The following is a 20,748-nucleotide window of genomic DNA, read 5'->3' on the forward strand; positions in this document are numbered from 1 at the left end:
GTAATAAATTGTAAATTGATTAAATGAAATATTCAGATTATAATATGAAATACTTTAGCATATATTCCATTGTAGTCATTCAGGTAAATTGCATTATTTTTTAGTTTCTTTCTATGTACAGTTTTAAATGAAGTAGAGCTTCTCAAATTGAGAGGTGCCCTCCTTGGGCTCTGACCAATCAGATACGGTGTAGTATTTAGGAAAGCCAATCAGTCTAATCAGCTGCTTTAAAAGTAAGCTGAACAAGGGATGAATCCATCATGAATTGTCAGCAGCAGCCATTATGTTAAGAGTCAACGAAAACATACAGGACAGCTGTAGTGCTACTCAAAGAAGAAATCCAGTCATCCAGTGCCGGACAAATTTACATGTGATTCTATTGCCCCAAAAACAGATGCTTCTGATGAAACAAGATTAAAGATTGAACAATGGTCTACTTTGCTGTTATGTTCCCTTAGAGTAGGAGATGCTAAGGATGAAGGTAGTTTTCTTTCCTCATCCTCAGTGCCATTTTCCTGCAATCTTCCTTTTTATTAATATGTTAGACATTTTGGTGCACTGGAGATGGTACTACAGCCCTGGGTGCACCAATCTGCCTGCCAGCTCGCTGGCTCCTCATGAATATTAAAGCAGTGCTCTGCAGTGGTGTCACTCAGGCCACTCATCATTGCAGAGTGTTGGATGAATATTTATAAAGAAGCAGCAGGTGGATCAGTTCACTGAGGCCTGTAGCCCAGCCCGCAGAGCTCCAAACCACCTAATTGACACGTTATGGAGGATTGGAGGAAAACAGCACTGAGGATGAAGGTATGAAAATTACCTATATTCTCAGCGACCCCTTCCCCATGGAAACAGAACAGCTGCTAAGATTCTTCTAACAAGCTGATAAGGTACCTGTCACAATGTTCACTGCCCCGACCAGCACGCAATTCCTCCTGCTGCTAGAAGTTCGGGTAACTATGCATTTGGCTTTCACAGGTCCATTTCCTGCACAAGCCCCATTCTGACCAAATAGGGCTGGTGCACGGAATTAATCTGATGTGATTGTATGCACAGTTACCTGAATTTCTTGTGGCAGGAGTGACTGAATGCCAATTAGGGAAGCAAACATGACAGGTAGCATTGAAATATATCACTATGTCTTTCAGCTCAGAACGCAGGATTGGAGCATTTTTGGTAATTAAAATAGCATCTCAAAACATCTGGATGTGTTCTGTAAATAGGCAAGAGTCACTGACATGTTTGACGCAATTTCTCATACTATACTATAAATATCTTTTTACTTGTACAGTTCTACACCTTACAGGGGTTATCCAGCAAAAATATTTTTCTTTCAAATCAACTGGTGTCAGAAAGTTAGATTTGTAATTTACTTCTATTAAAAAATCTCAAGTCTTCCCATACTTATCAGCTGCTGTATGTCATGCAGGAAATGTTTTATTTTCAGTCTGACACAGTGCTCTCTGCTGACACCTCTTTATATAAATCCCCATAGAAAACCCTCTCCTAATGTGGACAGTTCCTGTCTCGGCCAGAGATGTCAGCAGAGAGCACAGTGTCAGACTGAAAATAAAACAACATTTCCTGCAGGACATAAAGTAGCTAAAAAGTATGGGAAGACTTGAGAATTTTTAATCGAAGTAAATTACAAATCTATATAACTTTCTGACACCAGTTGATTTAAAAGAAAAACATTTTTGCTGGACAACCCCTTTAACAGCATTCTACTATTAAAGGGGTTGTCCGGCGAAAAAAAATTATTCACAGAATAACACACATTACAAAGTTATACAACTTTGTAATGTATGTTATGTCTGTGAATGGCCCCCTTCCCCGTGTTTCCCCCCACCCACGCTAGACCCGGAAGTGTGGTGCATTATACTCACCGCATGTCGTGTCGTCCACGGTCTCCGATCGTCAGCAGTGACGTCTTCTTCGGGAGCTTGGCGGATCTTCCCGAGTGCCGGCCACCCTCTGCAGCGTCATCCGAAGCTCAGCCGCGATTGGCTGAGCATAACTGTGCTCAGCCAATCGCGGCTGAGCGGCTGATGACGCGGCCACGTCATCAGCTGCTCAGCCGCGATTGGCTGAGCACAGTTATGCTCAGCCAATCGCGGCTGAGCTTCGGATGACGCTGCAGAGGGCGGCCGGCACTCGGGAAGATCCGCCAAGCTCCCGAAGAAGACGTCACTGCTGACGATCGGAGACCGTGGTCGGCACGCGACAGGTAATGTATAGCGCACCACACTTCCGGGTACACGGGTGGGGGTGGTGGGACACGGGGAAGGGGGCCATTCACAGACATAACATACATTACAAAGTTGTATAACTTTGTAATGTGTGTTATTCTGTGAATAATTTTTTTTCGCCGGACAACCCCTTTAACCATACATCTTTTTGTGTAAACCAGTTGATCCCCTATTACCTGCACTTTTCTGGGTGCTCCTCACGTTTGTTGTTAAATTCTAGGGAAATTTTAGCATCTAACCCAATACCAAAGTAGTTGTTCATGACACATTTTTCTGAATAACCTTCTCTGTTAAAAGAAGGAGAGAAATATTAGTTCATAATACTAACATGCAAGACAACTTTAAAAAACTTAGCAATCAAGACCTATGTAGAGCGTTTGACAAACTTGAGGTATTATCTTTATTTGCTTAATAGGAACCTGCCTCAGTGAAAATGCAGTCCAATCTGCAGGCGGCAGCATGTTATAGAACAGAAGAAGCTGAGCAGATTAATATATATGTTATAAGTAAAGTTTTTATTTATTCCTCTCTGGTCATTCTGGCCATGGAAGTCAAATGGGTCTTGTTACTTGGTGTTTGGCAGTAATCTGTGTGTGTGTGTGTATGTATATAATATATATATATTTATTGTATAGAGTCATTATCATTTGTTGCTAGCAGCGGGATATGCTGTTAAAATCCTGCCGCCAGCATGTCTGTTCGGGTGCGCGTCGAGGACAGAATTTCTGCAGCAGCACCGATCACCGTATAGTACTCACAACACATTTAACGGACTTTGCAGGATTAATACTGTCCTCGGCCGCCTGAGGAGGCATGCCATTGGCAGGATTTTAACAGAGTATCCTGCCGCCAGCAAGATATTATAGTTACACTTTAAGGCTCTGTTTACACGGAGTAAAACTGGCGGGATTCCGCGGAATGTCCATTCTTCAGCACGGAGAGAGGAGGCGCGCGAGCCTCCCATAGACTTCCATTATGACACGGAGGCTGGCGGGATTCTGCAGCGGAGAATTCCGCTAGTTTAACTCTGTGTGAACGGAGCCTAAGTGTACATGCAGACAGCGCTGTCAAACAACTTGGACCGCCCACTTGCCTCAAAATGTTATGTTGGACTTTTCTCTACAAAATTATAAACACAGCATTAAAATCTGGGGAAGGAGTCTGGGAGTCCTCTCCCAGTAAGTAAAAAGTGTATTTAAACCGGACGAACGGCTGGGCCAGGCAAGCTTATTAGTGGTGGTTTGGAGACACGAAATCCCAGCTGTGTAAACAAATGCTAGTAGATTAGTGTCCCAAAACTAGCAGACACATTCTCTCTATCGAGGGTGATCCGTTCATTTGCCCGTGCCGGGCCTCAGCGTCGCAGTGACGCTGATCCCGACTCGGCAATACATTGCACTGGCCTGCAGCAGGCCATAGCAATCTATCACCGATCTAATGGATCTTTTCTGTGTATATACACAGCATTGATCTCTATGAGAGATCAGTGCTGTGTATATACAAGTCCCCCAGGGGGACTTCTAGTTAATGTAAATGGAAAAAAGTGTTTTTGTTAATAAAAAATCCCCTCCCCTAATAAAAGTCCAAATCACCCCCCTTTTCCCATTTTATAAATATAAATAAACAAATAAATAAACATATTTAGTATCTCCGCGCACATAATCGCCCGAACTATTAAACTATCACATTCCTGATCTCGCACGGTAAACGGCGTAAGCGCCAAAAAATTCCAAAGTGCAAAATTGTGCATTTTTGGTTGCATCAAATCCAGAAAAAAATGTAATAAAAAGTGATCAAAAAGTCGCATATGCGCAATCAAGGTACCGATAGAAAGAACGCATCATGGCGCAAAAAAGGACACCTCACACAGCCCCATGGATCAAAGCATAAAAGCGTTATAAGTATGGGAATAGGGCGATTTTAAGGAACATATATTTGTTAACAATGGTTCAAATTTTTTAAAAGCCATCAGATAAAAGAAAAGTTATACATGTTATATATTGTTGTAATTGTAACGACTTGAGGAACATGCATAACAAGTCAGTTTTACCCCAGGGCGAACGGCGTAAATACAAAACTCCTCAAAATCCCAAAAATTTCCGTTTTTCTTTTTTTTTTTTACAATTTGACAGCGCAAATTATTTTTTCCGGTTTCGCAGCATATTTTATGGAAAAATAATGCCTGTCATTGCAAAATACATTTGGTTTTGCAAAAAATAAGGGCTCATATGGGTCTCTCGGTGGAAAAATGCAAGTGCTATGGCCTTTTAAACAAAGTGGAAAAAGCAAAAACGAAAATTGGCTTTGACCTTAAGGGGTTAATAGATACTCCATATACGTCTGTATTGTTGGATATTTATTGTGTAACGTAATTTACTATTTTACCAATTTACCGGGAATCTGGTTACGTGTCAGCTGCTACATTGTGATTTTTTTTAAGTGTTTGGTAAACAATTTTTCTACATATATTTTAATAAAAAAACAATATATATTTCTTCATATTTGGTCCTGCATCTTTTGTTGGTGGGTTTATTCTCCCTTTCTTTTGGTTTGAGATAATCATTGGCAGATTCAGTCATTTTGGTGAAATGTGAAATCAATCTAATGTCTACAGAGGGTTATAAGACACCAGATTTCCATCAGTTCCCACAAAGATTGACTTCAGCTATCCTATGATAAGAGACATTGCTGTTTTTGGCAGATAACACGCAGACTGGAAATACAGCTGCATAACGGCACCATCACTGAGGTTCATCTGTAATTATCTTTTTCTAACTGCTGGTTTAGTTGCTTGTAGTTTATAATTATTCTATTCAAACTGAATTAAAGTCAGCAAACAGTTTATGCACAACAGCCAATCTATTTACATAACAGCAGTGTAAAGCATGGTGGACCGAGCAGAAGCCTGAAATTCACAAGATGCCAGACTGCTTCAGAATCCCAATAGCAAATGCTTCTAAACTGCAGTCAGTGACCTGAAGTCCCACAAACATTGGCTGACTTTTATAACCATCACTGCCCATCCAATGTACTGTGGTATACTTGGTATATATGTACAATCACCACATATGCTGAGATGTGAGCAGCAGCTATTAAGTGTACCTCTGTTACCTATGCACGGGTGTCACCTGTCACTGTACTCTGTCTGTGTTGATAAGGAGGGCACTACTGGGAAATGATATGTACAGAACAGGAAGTCTCAGCTTAATTTTAGTGTCAAACATTTTAATTCTATTGAATAGAAAAGAGTAAGCACATTACAGAATTAAGTCGCCTATTTGGCCAGCAATTGAAATGTAAAAAAATAAATAAAAAAACAAAAAAAAAAAAAACCATAACCATAAGTACTAGTTTATTATCAATAAACAGTAAAATGGCACAGAATTTCTTCCGTAACATATGGGTAAAGCACTATATGCCACTTAAAGACATATGTAATAGGAGACATCTGTCACCTCAGCTTAGTTTTAAAGAGAATGTGTCATCAGAAAATGACTTCTTGTTTAATGTTTTTATTTTAAATATATATTTTTTTTAAATTATGAAATTTTTTCGAATTTTCCATTTCTCTATAATATAAAAGAATCCTGAGATCTTTCAGTTTTTATTACCACCACTAGGGCTAAAAATAATCTAAGACATCCTGTTGTGTCTGTAGTGATAAGAGGAGGTTGCTGTAAAGTGATCTGAACAGCATTGCAGCAACATGTGACATCAGTAAACAGAGAAAACAATAACAGCTCCCTGTGGAATGATCAAAAGGTTACAGAGTGTACTCAGTAATACTTCACATTCATCTCAAGGAGACATTCTGCCTATTGTCTATGTCCATGAGACTTGCAGTAAAGCATATTACTAAATGCGGTTAACAGCAGCCCATGCAATATGACAGCCCCCATAACAATGTAAAAAAAAATAAAAGACAGAAAATAGAAACAGATTAGAATAAAAGAACAATATTTGTGTCTGACACTAATCAGTAAAAGAAAATTTAGGTGACACAATCCCTTTGAGCTTAGTAGCCAGAATGAAGGCTGCAAGATTTCAGGGTTATATTATAATATAGACAGTAAATTGGAGAATTACACAAAACATATAAAATAACCAAAAAATTCTTTAAAAATATATTTTGAATAAAAACCTGATTTGAACAATAGGTTATTGCTTTTAAATAACGAACAGACAATATCTTCATGGACATAACACTGCTCTATGTCTGCTATAATTGCTATTACTTACAAGGAGTCTGAATCTGGATCAATAAAAGGTGAAGCACCAATCGCATCCATATTTGCTAATAACATTTTGTTAATAATTGAGCTGCCAGCAATGGAAGCTGCCAGTCCAGCTCTCAAACCTGTAAAATAAACATAAGAAATATGTAGTGAAAAAAATAATTATATTTGTAGGTAAGCTTTGTACTTAAGTTTATTAGGCAAATATGCAATTATCTGCATTCAAAAAGACTTTCCCCAGCCCCCCCCCCTCATCCACTGCCCATTATCAGGAAATTTTGACTCTTTTACATCAGACGTGCCCTGTGTAATCTATGGAGGGGGGGAGGGGAAGAGGGAGATTAGACTGCAGCAGAGAGCAGAGAACAAAGAATTACACAGTGGGACCTGTGTGAAAGCCAGGTTTATTAGCCGAAAAATTCATTTTTATAATGAAAAAGCAGTTTGAAGCTCTCCCCCCTGTCTTCATGGTTCTCTTATGGAGAGAGGAGGGGTTGAGGGAGATGAGGCACCAAAACAGGACTACCAAGAGTTAATTTACAGCTACATCACCAAGCTATCTCCTCTGAAGGCAGCACTGACCTCTCTGACCTCTGAATACCACTTTCACACAGGTCCTGCTGTGTAATCCTTTGTTCTCTGCTGCCGACGAATCTCCCTTCTCCCCTCTCCATAGATTACACAGGGCACGTCAGATGTAAAGGAGTCGTGATTTCCTGATAATGAGCAGTGTATGACAGAAAGGAGAGGAGGGAGGGGGGGACCTGGGGAAACACTTTCTGAATGCAGATAATGGCATATTTGCCTTACTAAACCCAATTACAAAGTTGCTTAAAATCGCCTGTACTATTGATTTCTGCAAAAAAAAAAAAAAAAAAAGACACTTTAATTAAGTTTATAAAGTAACACTCATACACAATTTAATTTCTTTTTTGGCAAGAATTTGTATCTAAAATGCACCAAACACATATTAATCCTTTCTACACCTCAAGCTGGCAAACTTCCGCAGCCTGAGTAGATGTATCATACACAAACGAAAAATTACTTTAAGGCTATGTTTCAACTACGTAAGAGACCGGGTCATGGAACAGACGGTTTCTGCAAAGATCATTCTGGCCATTACTTAAGTACCGGCCGGATGATCTTTCTGGCCGCAGTGTTCTGATGCGGGCGCATCAGCGTGCACCCGCATCAGAACTTCACACAGCACACAATGAAGCTTGCGGCCGGAGCCGCTCGCTTCATTGTGTGAACTGACAGGTCTTTCTGTGGCCGCAATTAACTGAATTGTGGCCGCAGAAAACTGACATGTCAGTTCTTTGCGGCGCCGCATGGGATCCCGGCCAGAGTGTATACTATGTGTATATGCTCCGGCTGGGATCCCATAGAAGAACAGGCTGTGTTCCACACTGTACAAAGTACGGCCGTTGTTGCCGATGGCAACAACGGCCGTACTTTTACGTAGTGTGAACACAGCCTAAGGGTGAGTTCACACATAGCAAATCGCAGTAGATTTCACGCTGCAAAATTTGCTGCGATTCCCAGCACTGTCATTTTGAATAGGTTTACATACTAGAGGCAGAATTTTCATTTAGCTGTATGTAAAGCGCCATCCCTCTTAGCCTGCTGTGGTCTGGTGAATACTTTACCGGTCCACGTTCTGGCCTGCTTCTGTGGTTCCCGGCATCCTGACTTCCAATCATTGGCTACAGAGGGGACAGTGCACCGATCGGCTGAGCAGGACGTCAGGATGCCAGGAGCCACAGAAGCAGACCAGAACGTGGACCGGTAAAGTATTCCCAGGGCCATGGTGAGTTAAGGGGGGTGGCACTTTACAGACTTGCAATGGAATTAAAATGTTACATCAGTATTTTGGTATAATTTTACTGTGTGTGAACATAGCCTATCCTCTATGGTGCGGTTTAGATCTGGTAATGGTAGCACAATAAAGAACATATTATTCCAATTCCTGTTTGTTTAGTGGTTTAAAATGTTTCCTTTATCTGTAAAAACAGGATATATCAATCTGAAATATTATTTATGAAGGTAAGCCACACTATATTTTAATGACAGGAAATAAGTGGCATTAAGTCCAACCAAATGACTTTATGGCTTTATATATAGTAATACATAGATGTAGAAGGCATTACAACAACTAGAACCACAATGACAGGACAACCATTCAGCTTTATTACCTGGGCAGATAATTCTAGTGTTCAACACAGGGAGATTTTCCTTACTGGATGCCAAAGGCGGACTAGAGAAGGAGCCACTTTGGGAGTGAGCACTACGACTTGCACGTCTGTCTGGAGAACGTGGAGCAGCTTTTACTGTTAGTAAAAGGGAGGTAAAAATTATTTTATCACACATTATATAATAAAGACATTTCTCATCATGCAACACACCCCAGTTGGCTAAAATGAACAAAACTTTATTTCCATCTATGCTGAGACACCATGGGGGAGTAGAGAGGTGTGCCAGTGCTCTGCACTTCAGAGGCTTGGCTCCGCCTCCCTGACTCTTTGAAACTACTGAATACGTTTTTTTTCTTTATCAGCAATTAGAGAGCAGAAAGTGCCCAAATATACTTAGTGTATAAGTGCACTACACATAATGATATACTGTCTAATCCGTCTGCAATTCCTTTGCCAGCTGAGATTCCCTTTAACTCCATAAGGACGCAGCCATCACTTTTCTGCTTCTGCCTTATCACAATCCATTATAACATGAAGTCTTATTGAGTGAAAAGGAAAAAAAACATATATACAATGGAAACTGTAGGTAACATACATCCAAAAATTGTATTAATGTATACATCTGAGGGACACAGCAAAACTGAGTGTAAACGTGGCCTGATAAGCATTCACAGCTCTGAGGGGCTTCTGGCATATAGGACAGTTGCATGGACTGTGGCTAGGCAAAAAATTTCAGATCTAGCAAATGCATATTCTTATTAAAACATTATAATGCGCAAAAAGGCAATGCTATCATTGAACACAATAATAGGTCCTGGAAAATATAGCTACAGATTGCCAAACGTTTATTCATCCAGCAGAAAGTATATATTAGGTTAACAGCTTCAGTAAAGCATGGAGTGTGGGCTATGGCACTCTTGTAATCCTTTCAATGTATTGTGACTAGGATGAAAGAACATTAAAGAGAACAGTGAAGAGATCATTCACTTGCGTTGTAACCTTTGTGCTCCTCTGTCACTCAGGATCTGGAAGTGCCATCTTTTGCCTCATCTGTACTCCGTGACAAAACAAGCATACTCTGTATAACAGCTGCTCTTTATTATGACAGATGGGGCTCCTGAGGCTAAGCTACATTAAAAATAACCTTTTGCTGTTCATGCTCTGATAAAAACCAACAGAGTCCTAATCACTGACAATGATGTCTTGTTGCAGGTACCCGACTTCAGATTTCATTATTCCCCCTCCACCAGCCTGCACTGGCAGCACTTATGTGTACAAATACATATATGGCTTTGGCTTTATACACTTCCTAGCTCTGAAATATGGGAAGCTGCTTTTCCATCATCTCTTAAGTGGAGCAAATAGAAAAAGGTCAGCAGTACTGGGACTGTGTGGTAAGATCACAGAGGGAGAAGATGAAAGCCGTTTACGCAAAGAAATAGGTTACAGAATATGAGAGGACTATTTCTAATGAAACACTCCGAAAGTACATGACTCTTCTGTACAAACAACATGTTACAAGCTACCCAGAAACACTGCTACTGTCATCTTCAGTCATCTGCTACTAAATTAACTTCCTAAATGTAACAGTATAAGATATCACAGATTCCTTAAGCAAGTGCTATGCAGTGTTGATACCTGACAGAGAATCCAGTTCCCTGGTGTCTTCATCTTTTTCCTCTTCTTTTGACTCTTCTAACTCTTTCCTGTACTCCTCTGCCACTTGGTTCTCTTGTTCTTCAGTGTGGGCATTCTGCTCATCCACCACTAATAAATAGAGATCATTTTTACTATACTTCATATAGGGAACACCAAATAAACACTCAAGACGAGACATAAAGCAAAAAATACATGGACTGGCATTTGTTATTTTAAAACTATAGTAGGCACCATAATGTTCTATGAAATTATTAGCTAAATGTCAGCAAGAACAAGTCCAGCCATTTACATAATGAAAGGCAGCAGGGGCAGGGGAGAACATAAAAATCATGCAAGCCTACCTCCCTCCGTGCCGGCAATGCTCCGTTTCCCCCCCAAGTTCTGATGACATCACAATTGGGGGGGGGGGGGATGCCCATCCTGGGTAATGGGCAGCCTGCTCATGGAGCAGAGATCCACGCTGGAGAGGCACAGGGGGAGGTGAGTCTGTTTAGTTTGTTATGTTCCCCTCTGCATTTTGAAAATGTTTTCATAAATGTCAAGTTTATGACTCCAGCAATTACAGATTGAAACAGTTCACATGTTAAAACAGATAACCCACGTATAGACACACAGAAGTACACAAGGAGGTCGAGTATCTGCTTTTCAGGATGTAGATCATATTGACAAAGCACAGCACAAGATTGTCTCTAGTTTACATGATTTATTTAACTAGGAGATTTGCCTGTTAAAGGGAACCAATCACTGGAAAAAAGCATATAGAGCTTTTGAAATGTGCTGTTAGAGCACACAGCACACTTGCCACACGTGTTTTCATAGCCTCTATGTCTTCCCCGTGTAAGCCGCAAAGAAACTTTATAAAACTGGCGCCCTGTATGCTAATTACCTGAGGTAGTCACCTGGGCGGTGTTCGGCTAGCAGGTAGTCACGGTCCCCTGGGCGTTCTTCCGCTGTAATCACGCCCCTCTGGGCGTGATTCAAATGGCAGAGTGGCTGTGGCGTCACTCGGGAGCGCGCCGTGCCCAACGTCGGCGCGCTTACGTACTAATGCCGGACGCCGCCGCACATGCGCAGTGCAGCCGCTTCCATTCCGGCGGTACTGCGCCTGTGCAGAATAGCCTCGAACTCCGGCTAACAGGCTATTCGAGGCTATTCTGCACAGGCGCAGTACCGCCGGAATGGAAGCGGCTGCACTGCGCATGTGCGGCGGCGTCCGGCATCAGAATGTCACAGCTACTCGGCCATTTGAATCACGCCCAGAGGGGCGTGATTACAGCGGTAGAACGCCCAGGGTACAGTGACTACCTGCTAGCCGAACACCGCCCAGGTGACTACCTCAGGTAATTAGCATACAGGGCGCCAGTTTTATAAAGTTACTTTGCGGCTTACACGGGGAGGCACGGAGGCTATGGAAACACGTGTGGCAAGTGTGCTGTGTGCTCTAACAGCACATTTCAAAAGCTCTATATGCGTTTTTCCAGTGATTGGTTCCCTTTAAGTCTAATATAAGAGGAGTGCAGCAAAGCCAGGAAAGTTCAATGAAGGTCCACACTTCCTCATGCATCTCGGTGATGTCCCTCTTATAAACATATATTCATGTGCGAATGTAACAATTAACCCTCTATAACCCCTATAATTTCTACTATGAGTAAATAATCAGGGTTAATCTTGGTATAAATTGTCACAAATTTCGACTGCTTGCACATTGTGCAAAATGTGTTCTTTCACACTAATTTCCTACTGAAAGTACTGATAAATTCCCTACATAGGCCAAATAGTCAGTAAAAGGGACTCTGTCACCTCCAATCCATCCTACTTAAAACTCTAAGCTAAAGAGAGGACTACTTAGCTCAAGAATATGTAGAAGATGACTACTTAGCCTCCTTTATTTGTGGCTTATAGCAAAGGAAAGCAAGACCATAGTAAGATAAAAATTGCAGATATAGAATCAGCGCTGTATACTCTACTGATGTATAATCTACCAATAACTTAAATTTGTACTCCGGCAGGGGGGGGCTATTTTGGGATCTGGCCGGGGAGGAGGTGGCTGAGGGAAACTACGTCCACTCACCTCCCCAGTTCCAGCAGTGGGTCCCGTATCACGGTGTTCTGGTCCCCGGTGTCAGGCCGCTTCCTGGTGTCTGACGCGGGCTCGAGACGTGACGTCTCAAGCCCGCTCAGCCAGTCATCGACAGAGGCGGGATCTGAGTGGACTTGAAACAAATCCTGCCTCTGTCACTGACTGGCTGAGCGGGCTTGAGACGTCACGTCTCGAGCCCACGTCAGACACCAGGAAGCGTCAGGACACCGGGGACCGGAAAGCCGCGATACGGGACTCGCCACTGGAACCGGGGAGGTGAGTGGAAGTCGTTTCCCTCAGCCACCTCCTCCCCGGCCAGATCCCAAAATAGCCCCCCCGCCAGAGTACCCCTTTAAGTTAAGCAGGTGTTTTGGAGGGGAGAGAGTCCCTTTAAAGGGGGTATTCAATCAACACTAATTCCCCATCCTGGATATGATCATGGTGGGTGCAACTGCTGGAAACCCTATGATCTTAAACTTCTGTCAGAATAGGGAAACGGTCATAGTTGCACGCTGCCACTGTAGTCATGAATGAATGGAACGGTAGGTGCCAGCTTACATGACCAATGCGCTATTCCAGCTGCAGACTTGGGACTCAGTTTCTCAAGATTACCAGGGGTCCAAACAGTAGGACCCCCTGCAATCATAAAGTTATCCAACCAGACCAAGATTGCGGTAACAGCAACTCACACAGGCGGAGGTAAAGAAAAAAGGAATACTTTATTCCAGCATGGCACACATAGCCGGACTTGGACTATGTTGTCCCATTAGGACACTGGTACTGTTAACTATGGCATCTAATTTTATTGTGCTATATAGGTGGATGACCGGAGGGTCTAAAAGGGAAGTGGTGTAGTAATTTTCTATTTAAACTTATGACAGTGTCACACATCAGACAACTCCCGCAATAACACAGATGTTATGTGTACACTTAAAATAGACTGGTTTAGGTAGAAATTACATCTGCAGTATGGTAAATTCAGTTTTCAGTAGCATTACTCTATTGCATGCTCTGTTACATCTGAAGGGGAAAAAAGAGCAGCATGCAGTGCTGTATTTTGTTTGTTTTTTTTTTTACTGTAAAATGATGGGCACCATGATGAAACCCATATGAAGTAATGGAGGCTACTGGGTGCTGTAAGATGGATCCACCAAAACATGAATTCTGTTATATTGTTTCTATGATAGAAAAAAAAGGAATTCACTGTAGTCATAATTGGTAAGACTTTTTTTTTTTTTGCACTAGCTTGTCAATGTTTTCCCCATACACTGCACAATGATAACCAAAGCATGTTGAGCTAAAAGTAGCTTACAGCAAGTTATTCCACATACAGTTACCAAGGTACCAGAAAATAGGAATCAGTCTGCAGCTCAGCTCCTGTAATGTGGAGAACAATTATCGCTATGAATATCATCAGCACAGCTACGTACTAAGATGCAAATAACCTGCGAGAGCATTCCCAACCTACACTATTTCAATGTATTAAGCAATTGGTGTTCTGCACTATTTTAAATGCTAGAGATTTACAGGCGGCCTGAGTAATCTGTCTAAGCAATACCCATACTACATTAGTATAATGTTACAGTAGCTTAAAATACATTTCCTTATGCCTGGAATCATGACACATTTCATTATATTAATCTAGACCCAACAAAACACCCACCCTTTTCAGCTTGTTCTATGATCTGCCTGACTGCTTTTTTCAAGCTGTTGGCTCGCAGCATGAGTTGCTCCCGTGGTTTGAAGAGCTTTGGCGTGGAAGACTTTGCAATGTTGTCTGTCAGCTGCTCCTTGCTTTCAGAGAGGGAGTCTTCACTGGAGAATTCTTCCTCTACCTCCTCCTCTACAATAGGTGGTGTTAAATGTGCCAACAACGGCGCTGCCTGAGCTTCTGCATGAAGAGTCTGAAGTAGCAGATCAAGCTTTTCATTTAATGTAGAACACTGGAATACAAAGATCACAATTATACCATATTAACTTAACTGTGATTTGTAACAAAGTAGTTTGCTGGTATTTAAAAAAAAAAAAAAAAACTACAGGGACAGGGGTGAAAGGTAACATCACAAGGTGTCTCTCTTTTGTCAGTGCTGCAATGACATTCTGTACAATGTGCATGTGACATGTCAGCCAAGGTCTCGAACCTCAGCGGGTATGTGCAGTACATGCAGGAGGAGACCACTGAAGACAGCAAGTGGCTGCAGTGCTACATGCTCAATATACAGAATGTCACCAGATCTTTTCCAGCAAGGAACACCAGAGAACTGGGGTCTGAATTTAGATTTTTTTTCTGCATGTTGGCAATAAAGAAAATATAGTGGAAATCCCTTTAACATGTGATTCATGTATTTGACTTTACAACTATACAGCACCCTGGCACCTGATAATGCTATGTAAGTGAATACTATACAGTATCCGGCACCTTATATTTGTAACTACACCAAGTAGCTTATTGGCTTAAATGGTGTCTGTGTCTTTCCATGAATAATATATAGCGTTCGCACTAGTGTCATGGTTGTTTATAACTAAAAAGACTGCTATGCTTAATGGCTTAAACTCTGACAGTCCCTAATGAATGCTTTTCTAGTATGGTTTCCAGTAGCACAGTGCAATCTGCAGCACTTGGTGTCAAAAACACTTAAAAGAATTATGGAAACCCTGACACAGGCTTAGAATGTAAATATATATATAAAGCTTGAAGTGTCCAAGTATGAAGTCTGATTTTGTCTGACAATGGGTGTGGATGCTAAAATATGGGTTGTATAATTGTTTTATGATGCATAGAGTACTGTGTATGGATCCTATTCTTAATAAAGGAATCCCTACATAATATTCTTGGGGCCATAGCAACTGTACCACACATCCCTGTAACATCTCTCCAGGCTGATGTCAGATCAGACTCGGGGAGACATTACAGTGATGTGTGTGGATTAGTAATAGAGCAGTTTCAGAAATACTTGTACTGTACATCTGACATATGTTTAATATTACAAAATACACAAATGTTTTTATTTACCTATACAGTGGCTTTAAGATACAATATTTTCAACATACAATGGTCCTTTTGGGACCATCATAACTTGAGACCAGACCAAACATACAATGCTACAGACAGTCAGGATTTGCAGGACATGTAAATAACTAGATGATCAACCAAAGAGAGTGGCCTTTTTACAGGTAAAATCAGAGTATTACTAAAGTGCATGCTGTCTAGTAGTGTTTCTGTACAGTACAGTGTGATACTAGATGTCCTGTACTGCTCTCTACCTGTACCAGGAAGAGATGCTCCTTTGGGCACCAGGTGAGGGCGGCTTCATGTTAAATTTCTGGAACCCTGTGTTATCTGTACAGGACCCTGAAAATACTCCAGTCTTCTACATAGAAAGTACATTACAGTCTCCGGTAGCTTGTTGTATGTAAGAACTTGCTTTATCCATATTAGTTAGCTGCCTATTTTTCATTTTTTTTTCTCATTTTAGGATGACATCTTGGGAGTTCAGAAGCAATTACCAGTTTTCCATGGAGGTATGGACTCAACATACAATAGTTGTCCTGGAAACAATTAATATTGTATGTTGAGGGACCACTGTATAGCTTTGTGGAACAACCCTTTTAACAATGCACTACAAGCACAGGGAAAGAACCTAATAGGACATAAAGGTGCTCTTCCTCTGTTCTACCAACTAGTGTAAGGTTGGCTATAATACAAGTTCCTATCATGATAATTGGGAGAACGCCTATATTACATGTTTTCTTTGAATGTCCAATATATTACTGCATGAGCTGCACAGAACTATAAAGGGACTATACTAAGAACTGCTGTAGCAAACAGTTCCAGATCCCATTACCGCTGTTAAATGTACACCCCTGAAATAAGGTACAATGCAAAAGAACACACAAAATCTGATAATTATGAGTAAAAGTGTAAGACGTACACTTACTAACAAAAACGAAGAAGCGGCTTACCTTCATTGCCATCACTTCTGCCTCTTCTGAATTCTCCAGCGGTTTTTCATAGGTCTTACCAACTTTTGCCACAAAATCTTTTACAGTTTCACACAAAACCCTTGAGGAAAAAAATGTATAAATTGGCTTATAAAAGTTGGGAATGAGGCGCATGTTTGCACAACATTAGCTAGCTATACAGAGCTGATGTCTCATAAATGTTTTATCCATTTCCGATTTCTACCTTGCTTCGGGTGTAGTTAAAACCCCTTCTTATCTAGATGCGGTGGTCTGCTCCACAGTGCATGGAACATATCTCCTACTCAGTTTATCACTGGTACAGACCACTTCACATGGGTAATTTTTTTTTTTTTTTTTTTTAAATATAAATGTATCTCACATTATATTACTCTGCCTATTTGCCTTATACTAAGCAAACTGGGACAACACATATATTAAAGTTTAAAAACACACTGTGCAGCTATTTGAAGTGTAAACAAATTGTTACTAAAGCACTAAAACTCAATAAAATTAAGAATAAAAAAAATAAATTCTATGGTACTTAAGGAGGACCTGTCACCCCCGTGCCGGGGTGACAGGCTCCCGATCCCCTGTTAGATCCCCCTATACTTACGTGATCCCGCCGGGTCCCGCTTCCTGAGCCGGCCGGGTCCCGGAGATTTCAGCGCCCGAAGCCCGGCGCGCGCGCAGAGAGATGTGTCCGATGCCCATAGAGAATGACGGAGCATCGGACTCCCCATTCATTCTCTATGGGAATCTGACTCTGCTGTCAGCGCGCGCGCGCCGGGCTTCGGGCGCTGAAATCTCCGGGACCCGGCCGGCTCAGGAAGCGGGACCCGGCGGGATCACGTAAGTATAGGGGGATCTAACAGGGGGTCGGGAGCCTGTCACCCCGACATGGGGGGTGACAGGTGTCCTTTAAATTGTATCCTTATGATTTAATAGCAAAACAATTGTGAAACTCAGGAAAAAAATGCCTAATATTAATTATCCCCAGAAACAAAAAAAAAATCACAGACTCATTCAACTCAACATTCAGCTGGAAGGTTTGTGTAGTGCTACTCACTTTGCAGAAGATATTACTACAGAATGCTTGTCTGAATTGAGAATCTTCGCCAGGTGAGTGGCTACTGAGTCTTCATATGCAGAAATCTGAAACTAGCAACAAATCAATGCTTCAATGTATATATAGTAAATTATCAAATAATCAAGATCAATGAAACCAAAACGTTTTGAATTAAAAAAAAACAAAAAAAAAAGGTCCTTAGACAAAGCAAGAGAAAAAGAAGAAAGTAATACATCGGATAACGGATTAATCAAAATGTAATATTTGGATAATCAAATCTCCTCCTCCTCTCATGTGGATGGTAGACGGAATGGAAGCGCATTATATTAAAGAGGTTGTCCATTTTATATTAAAATTGTTCTGTGTACACTATTAGTACAGTGTCTTCACTGCACTTACTGACAGCAGCTCCCTGTGTACCTCACAGAGCTAAAATCAGACTCCCCTCCCGCAGGCTGTGCTGTCCTGCTCTGAGGTGATTCTGTCCATAAGATGGTTGACATGGAGGAGCATGTGACCATGCCCCGCCCCCCCAGTGTCCACTATTGAGCCTGTATATGCCTATGCAGGACAAAGGCATTTCTATGGGGGAGGGGCATGGTCACATGCTCCTCTAGTTGGCCATCTTAAGGACAGACTCACCACAGAGCAGGACAGCCCAGCCTGGAGAAGGGGTGTCTGAGTTAAGCTCTATGAGGTACACAGGGAGCTACTCTCACTAATTGCAGTGACTACACCTACTTATACTGTACACTGAACAATTTTACTATAAAGTGGCCAAAGTGTATTACAATACAGCCAATGGCACTTCCAGGAGTTCCGTCCCCGACTCGCATCAGGAGAGACAACATACATGTCAGCATTTTCACAATGTATCCTGCCTTGCCGACAAAATGATAGATACACTTTAAACCCAAAATTGAAGTGACTTGCATAAAAAATACTTATCCAAAGTTTACATTTAACATAGGGTCACAAATGTAATTAGGAATTTGATTTCCATTGTGGAATTTCTGTACAGAAAATCCACAGCATTTAGAGCAACATTGACCAGCAGATAATATATCAATTTTCGATTTGCTCCCAAATTGACATGACCAAGAGTTCTGCTAGAGTAATAAACACTCTATATACATTCCTTCTGGATATTGTGTTGAAAAACTTTCCCCATCCAGTAATAATATAATAATCCATGAATTATATATCGGTCCCATTGAAGATTATCATTGGTGGATTATACCTGAATTTAAACGAGGCACACTGCATATCACATTTGTATTTAGAGTATAAGTACATAAAAACCTTGAAAGTTGTATTTAGAGTATAAATACATAGAACCCTGAAAGTTGTATTTAGAGTATAAATACATAGAACCCTGAAAGTTATATTTAGAGTATAAATGCATAGAACCCTGAAATTCTTGTGAGACATTGGGTAAATATCAGGCACTAACTGCCTTTCACCCAATTCTGATCTTATGCTTATGTGGTCTTGCACCCAATAGGAGGACTTCTGGAACTAAACACTCCGTATTGCCTCCAGGGTGCATGATGTGGAGATGGATCTATTGCCACAGGTATGTGGGTTAGGATACATAGACTCACTGACCTTCATAAGCTAGCTTTAGCCATAATAAAAAGTTATTAACAAGATTAATTGTTTGGTAAATATGGATAAGGGAATCAACTGGAAGCTAAATGCTCTGCATAAAGATGATTTAGGGGGCTACGGGTGGGCAATTCTGGTTTAGGGAACTGCGAGATTCAGATTAGGGCTGATTTGAGTAACACATGTCCTCCTTTATCTTCCTTTTCCATATGTATTTTTGTAAATACATACTAGACTACACAGTTCTTTTAGTTTTACTTAATTAAATTATGTAAATTCTGCTATCTGAGGGTCTGGGTATGTGCTTAGTGCACTTGAGTCTGTATGTATTCAACTTTTGTTATTGGGTTAGAGGGGTGGGAAGTCAGGGCTGGTCCTCCCATTAGGGGCCTCTTGTTTTTGTATGATTTAACTCTATAAAAAAAAAATCTTCAATAGAAAAAAAAAAACATCTCTGTGTGAATATAGCGTACTCTCTTGAGTGCCCCTTTAACAAAAATACTTATATCTCAGCCATGGAAAGGACTATAGTATGCCCAGAATCCAGATGCCTAGACCAGGAGCATACTTACTTGGCACTCCTCTGAATCCTCTTCTGGGGATATGGGAAGTATTGAGGTTTTTGACGGTAACTTCAATTCATAAGACATTATACTCCACCTGAAATAAAAAGTTTAAAATTATACCAATTTTTTTTTATGCATACTACTATAGCTTTCTTTACACTGGAGCACAGGCAGCACAGGTCAGTATATTGGATACATTTTGAGAGCTGGCTATTAGCTAATTGACAAGCTACTAAAACCTAAAAACACGCATTCTTTAAATTGCATTAAAAATCATGTTTTGCAACAAATGGAGTTTAGCTCTGATCCATACAGAAATCTTACCGGTCCAACATTTTAGTGCTTGCACGTTCTAACTTCTCCAATATCTGAGGCAACTGTGTATCATCATCACACGAACCACCCCAGCCGAGCACTCGTGCTAGATCATTTCCAGTACCCAGAGGAAGGACTCCTAGCTGACACTATAGTTACAGGTATACAGAGACATACAAGATTATATTGTACAACACAGTAGACCGACAGTACAGGAATACATTTTGTATTTAGAGACATTTTTCAAATCAGTCTTCCAAAATTAATTTACTATTAGTCCCATACCCGAATAAGGTCCTTCTGATATCATATCAAAAATATTGATTAAATTAGTTTAGTCAGGCCTTGTTTACATGGCTGCAGTGATGTATACACTTAGGGGGGGATTTATCAAACTGGTGAAAAGTAGAACTGTCAGTTGCCCCTTGCAACCAATCAGATTCCACTTTTCATTCCTCACAGACTCTCTGAAAAATGGAATCTGATTGGTTGCTAGGGGCAACTGAGACAATTTTACTTTACACTAGTATGATAAATCTCCCCCTTAGTGTATACCAATCACTCAGTGGCCTCTTCCCATATACCGCTGAGGCCAGTGATTGGCTGCAGGGGTGATCTAGGAATAAGGACACTTCATTACTGCAGCCATATACACCATTGAGGCGGCAGGGATTAAACAGGTGAATAAATTTGCTATTTTCCGTTAGCACAACAACAGGCCATAAATAAGCAATTTCTGGTAAGCAACTACGTTTCTATATTTACATACGTGCTACATTTTAATAGAAGCAATTAAGCACAGTTCCATATTG

The 20,748-nt window shown here is 41.0% G+C and overlaps 1 protein-coding gene across 7 annotated transcripts in view; it reads right to left on the minus strand.

Annotated features, from left to right (window-relative positions):
* The window catches only part of DGKH (diacylglycerol kinase eta), a 206,233-nt gene that overhangs the window by 38,100 nt on the left and 147,385 nt on the right, over positions 1-20,748 (minus strand). For 6 of the 7 annotated variants that reach the window (XM_069970557.1, XM_069970558.1, XM_069970555.1 and 3 more), the window contains 9 exons: positions 19,946-20,085; positions 19,628-19,715; positions 17,448-17,539; positions 16,382-16,481; positions 14,082-14,361; positions 10,318-10,446; positions 8,680-8,814; positions 6,489-6,606; positions 2,426-2,536 (listed from right to left, as the gene is read on the minus strand). In XM_069970557.1, coding sequence (XP_069826658.1) covers positions 2,426-2,536; positions 6,489-6,606; positions 8,680-8,814; positions 10,318-10,446; positions 14,082-14,361; positions 16,382-16,481; positions 17,448-17,539; positions 19,628-19,715; positions 19,946-20,085 — 1,193 coding nt within the window. The remainder of the gene's footprint in view (positions 1-2,425; positions 2,537-6,488; positions 6,607-8,679; positions 8,815-10,317; positions 10,447-14,081; positions 14,362-16,381; positions 16,482-17,447; positions 17,540-19,627; positions 19,716-19,945; positions 20,086-20,748) is intronic. The other variant, XM_069970556.1, reaches the window with a different exon arrangement.

Source organism: Dendropsophus ebraccatus, chromosome 5 (genome assembly GCF_027789765.1).
Source record: "Dendropsophus ebraccatus isolate aDenEbr1 chromosome 5, aDenEbr1.pat, whole genome shotgun sequence".
NCBI classification, from domain to species: Eukaryota; Metazoa; Chordata; class Amphibia; order Anura; family Hylidae; genus Dendropsophus; species Dendropsophus ebraccatus.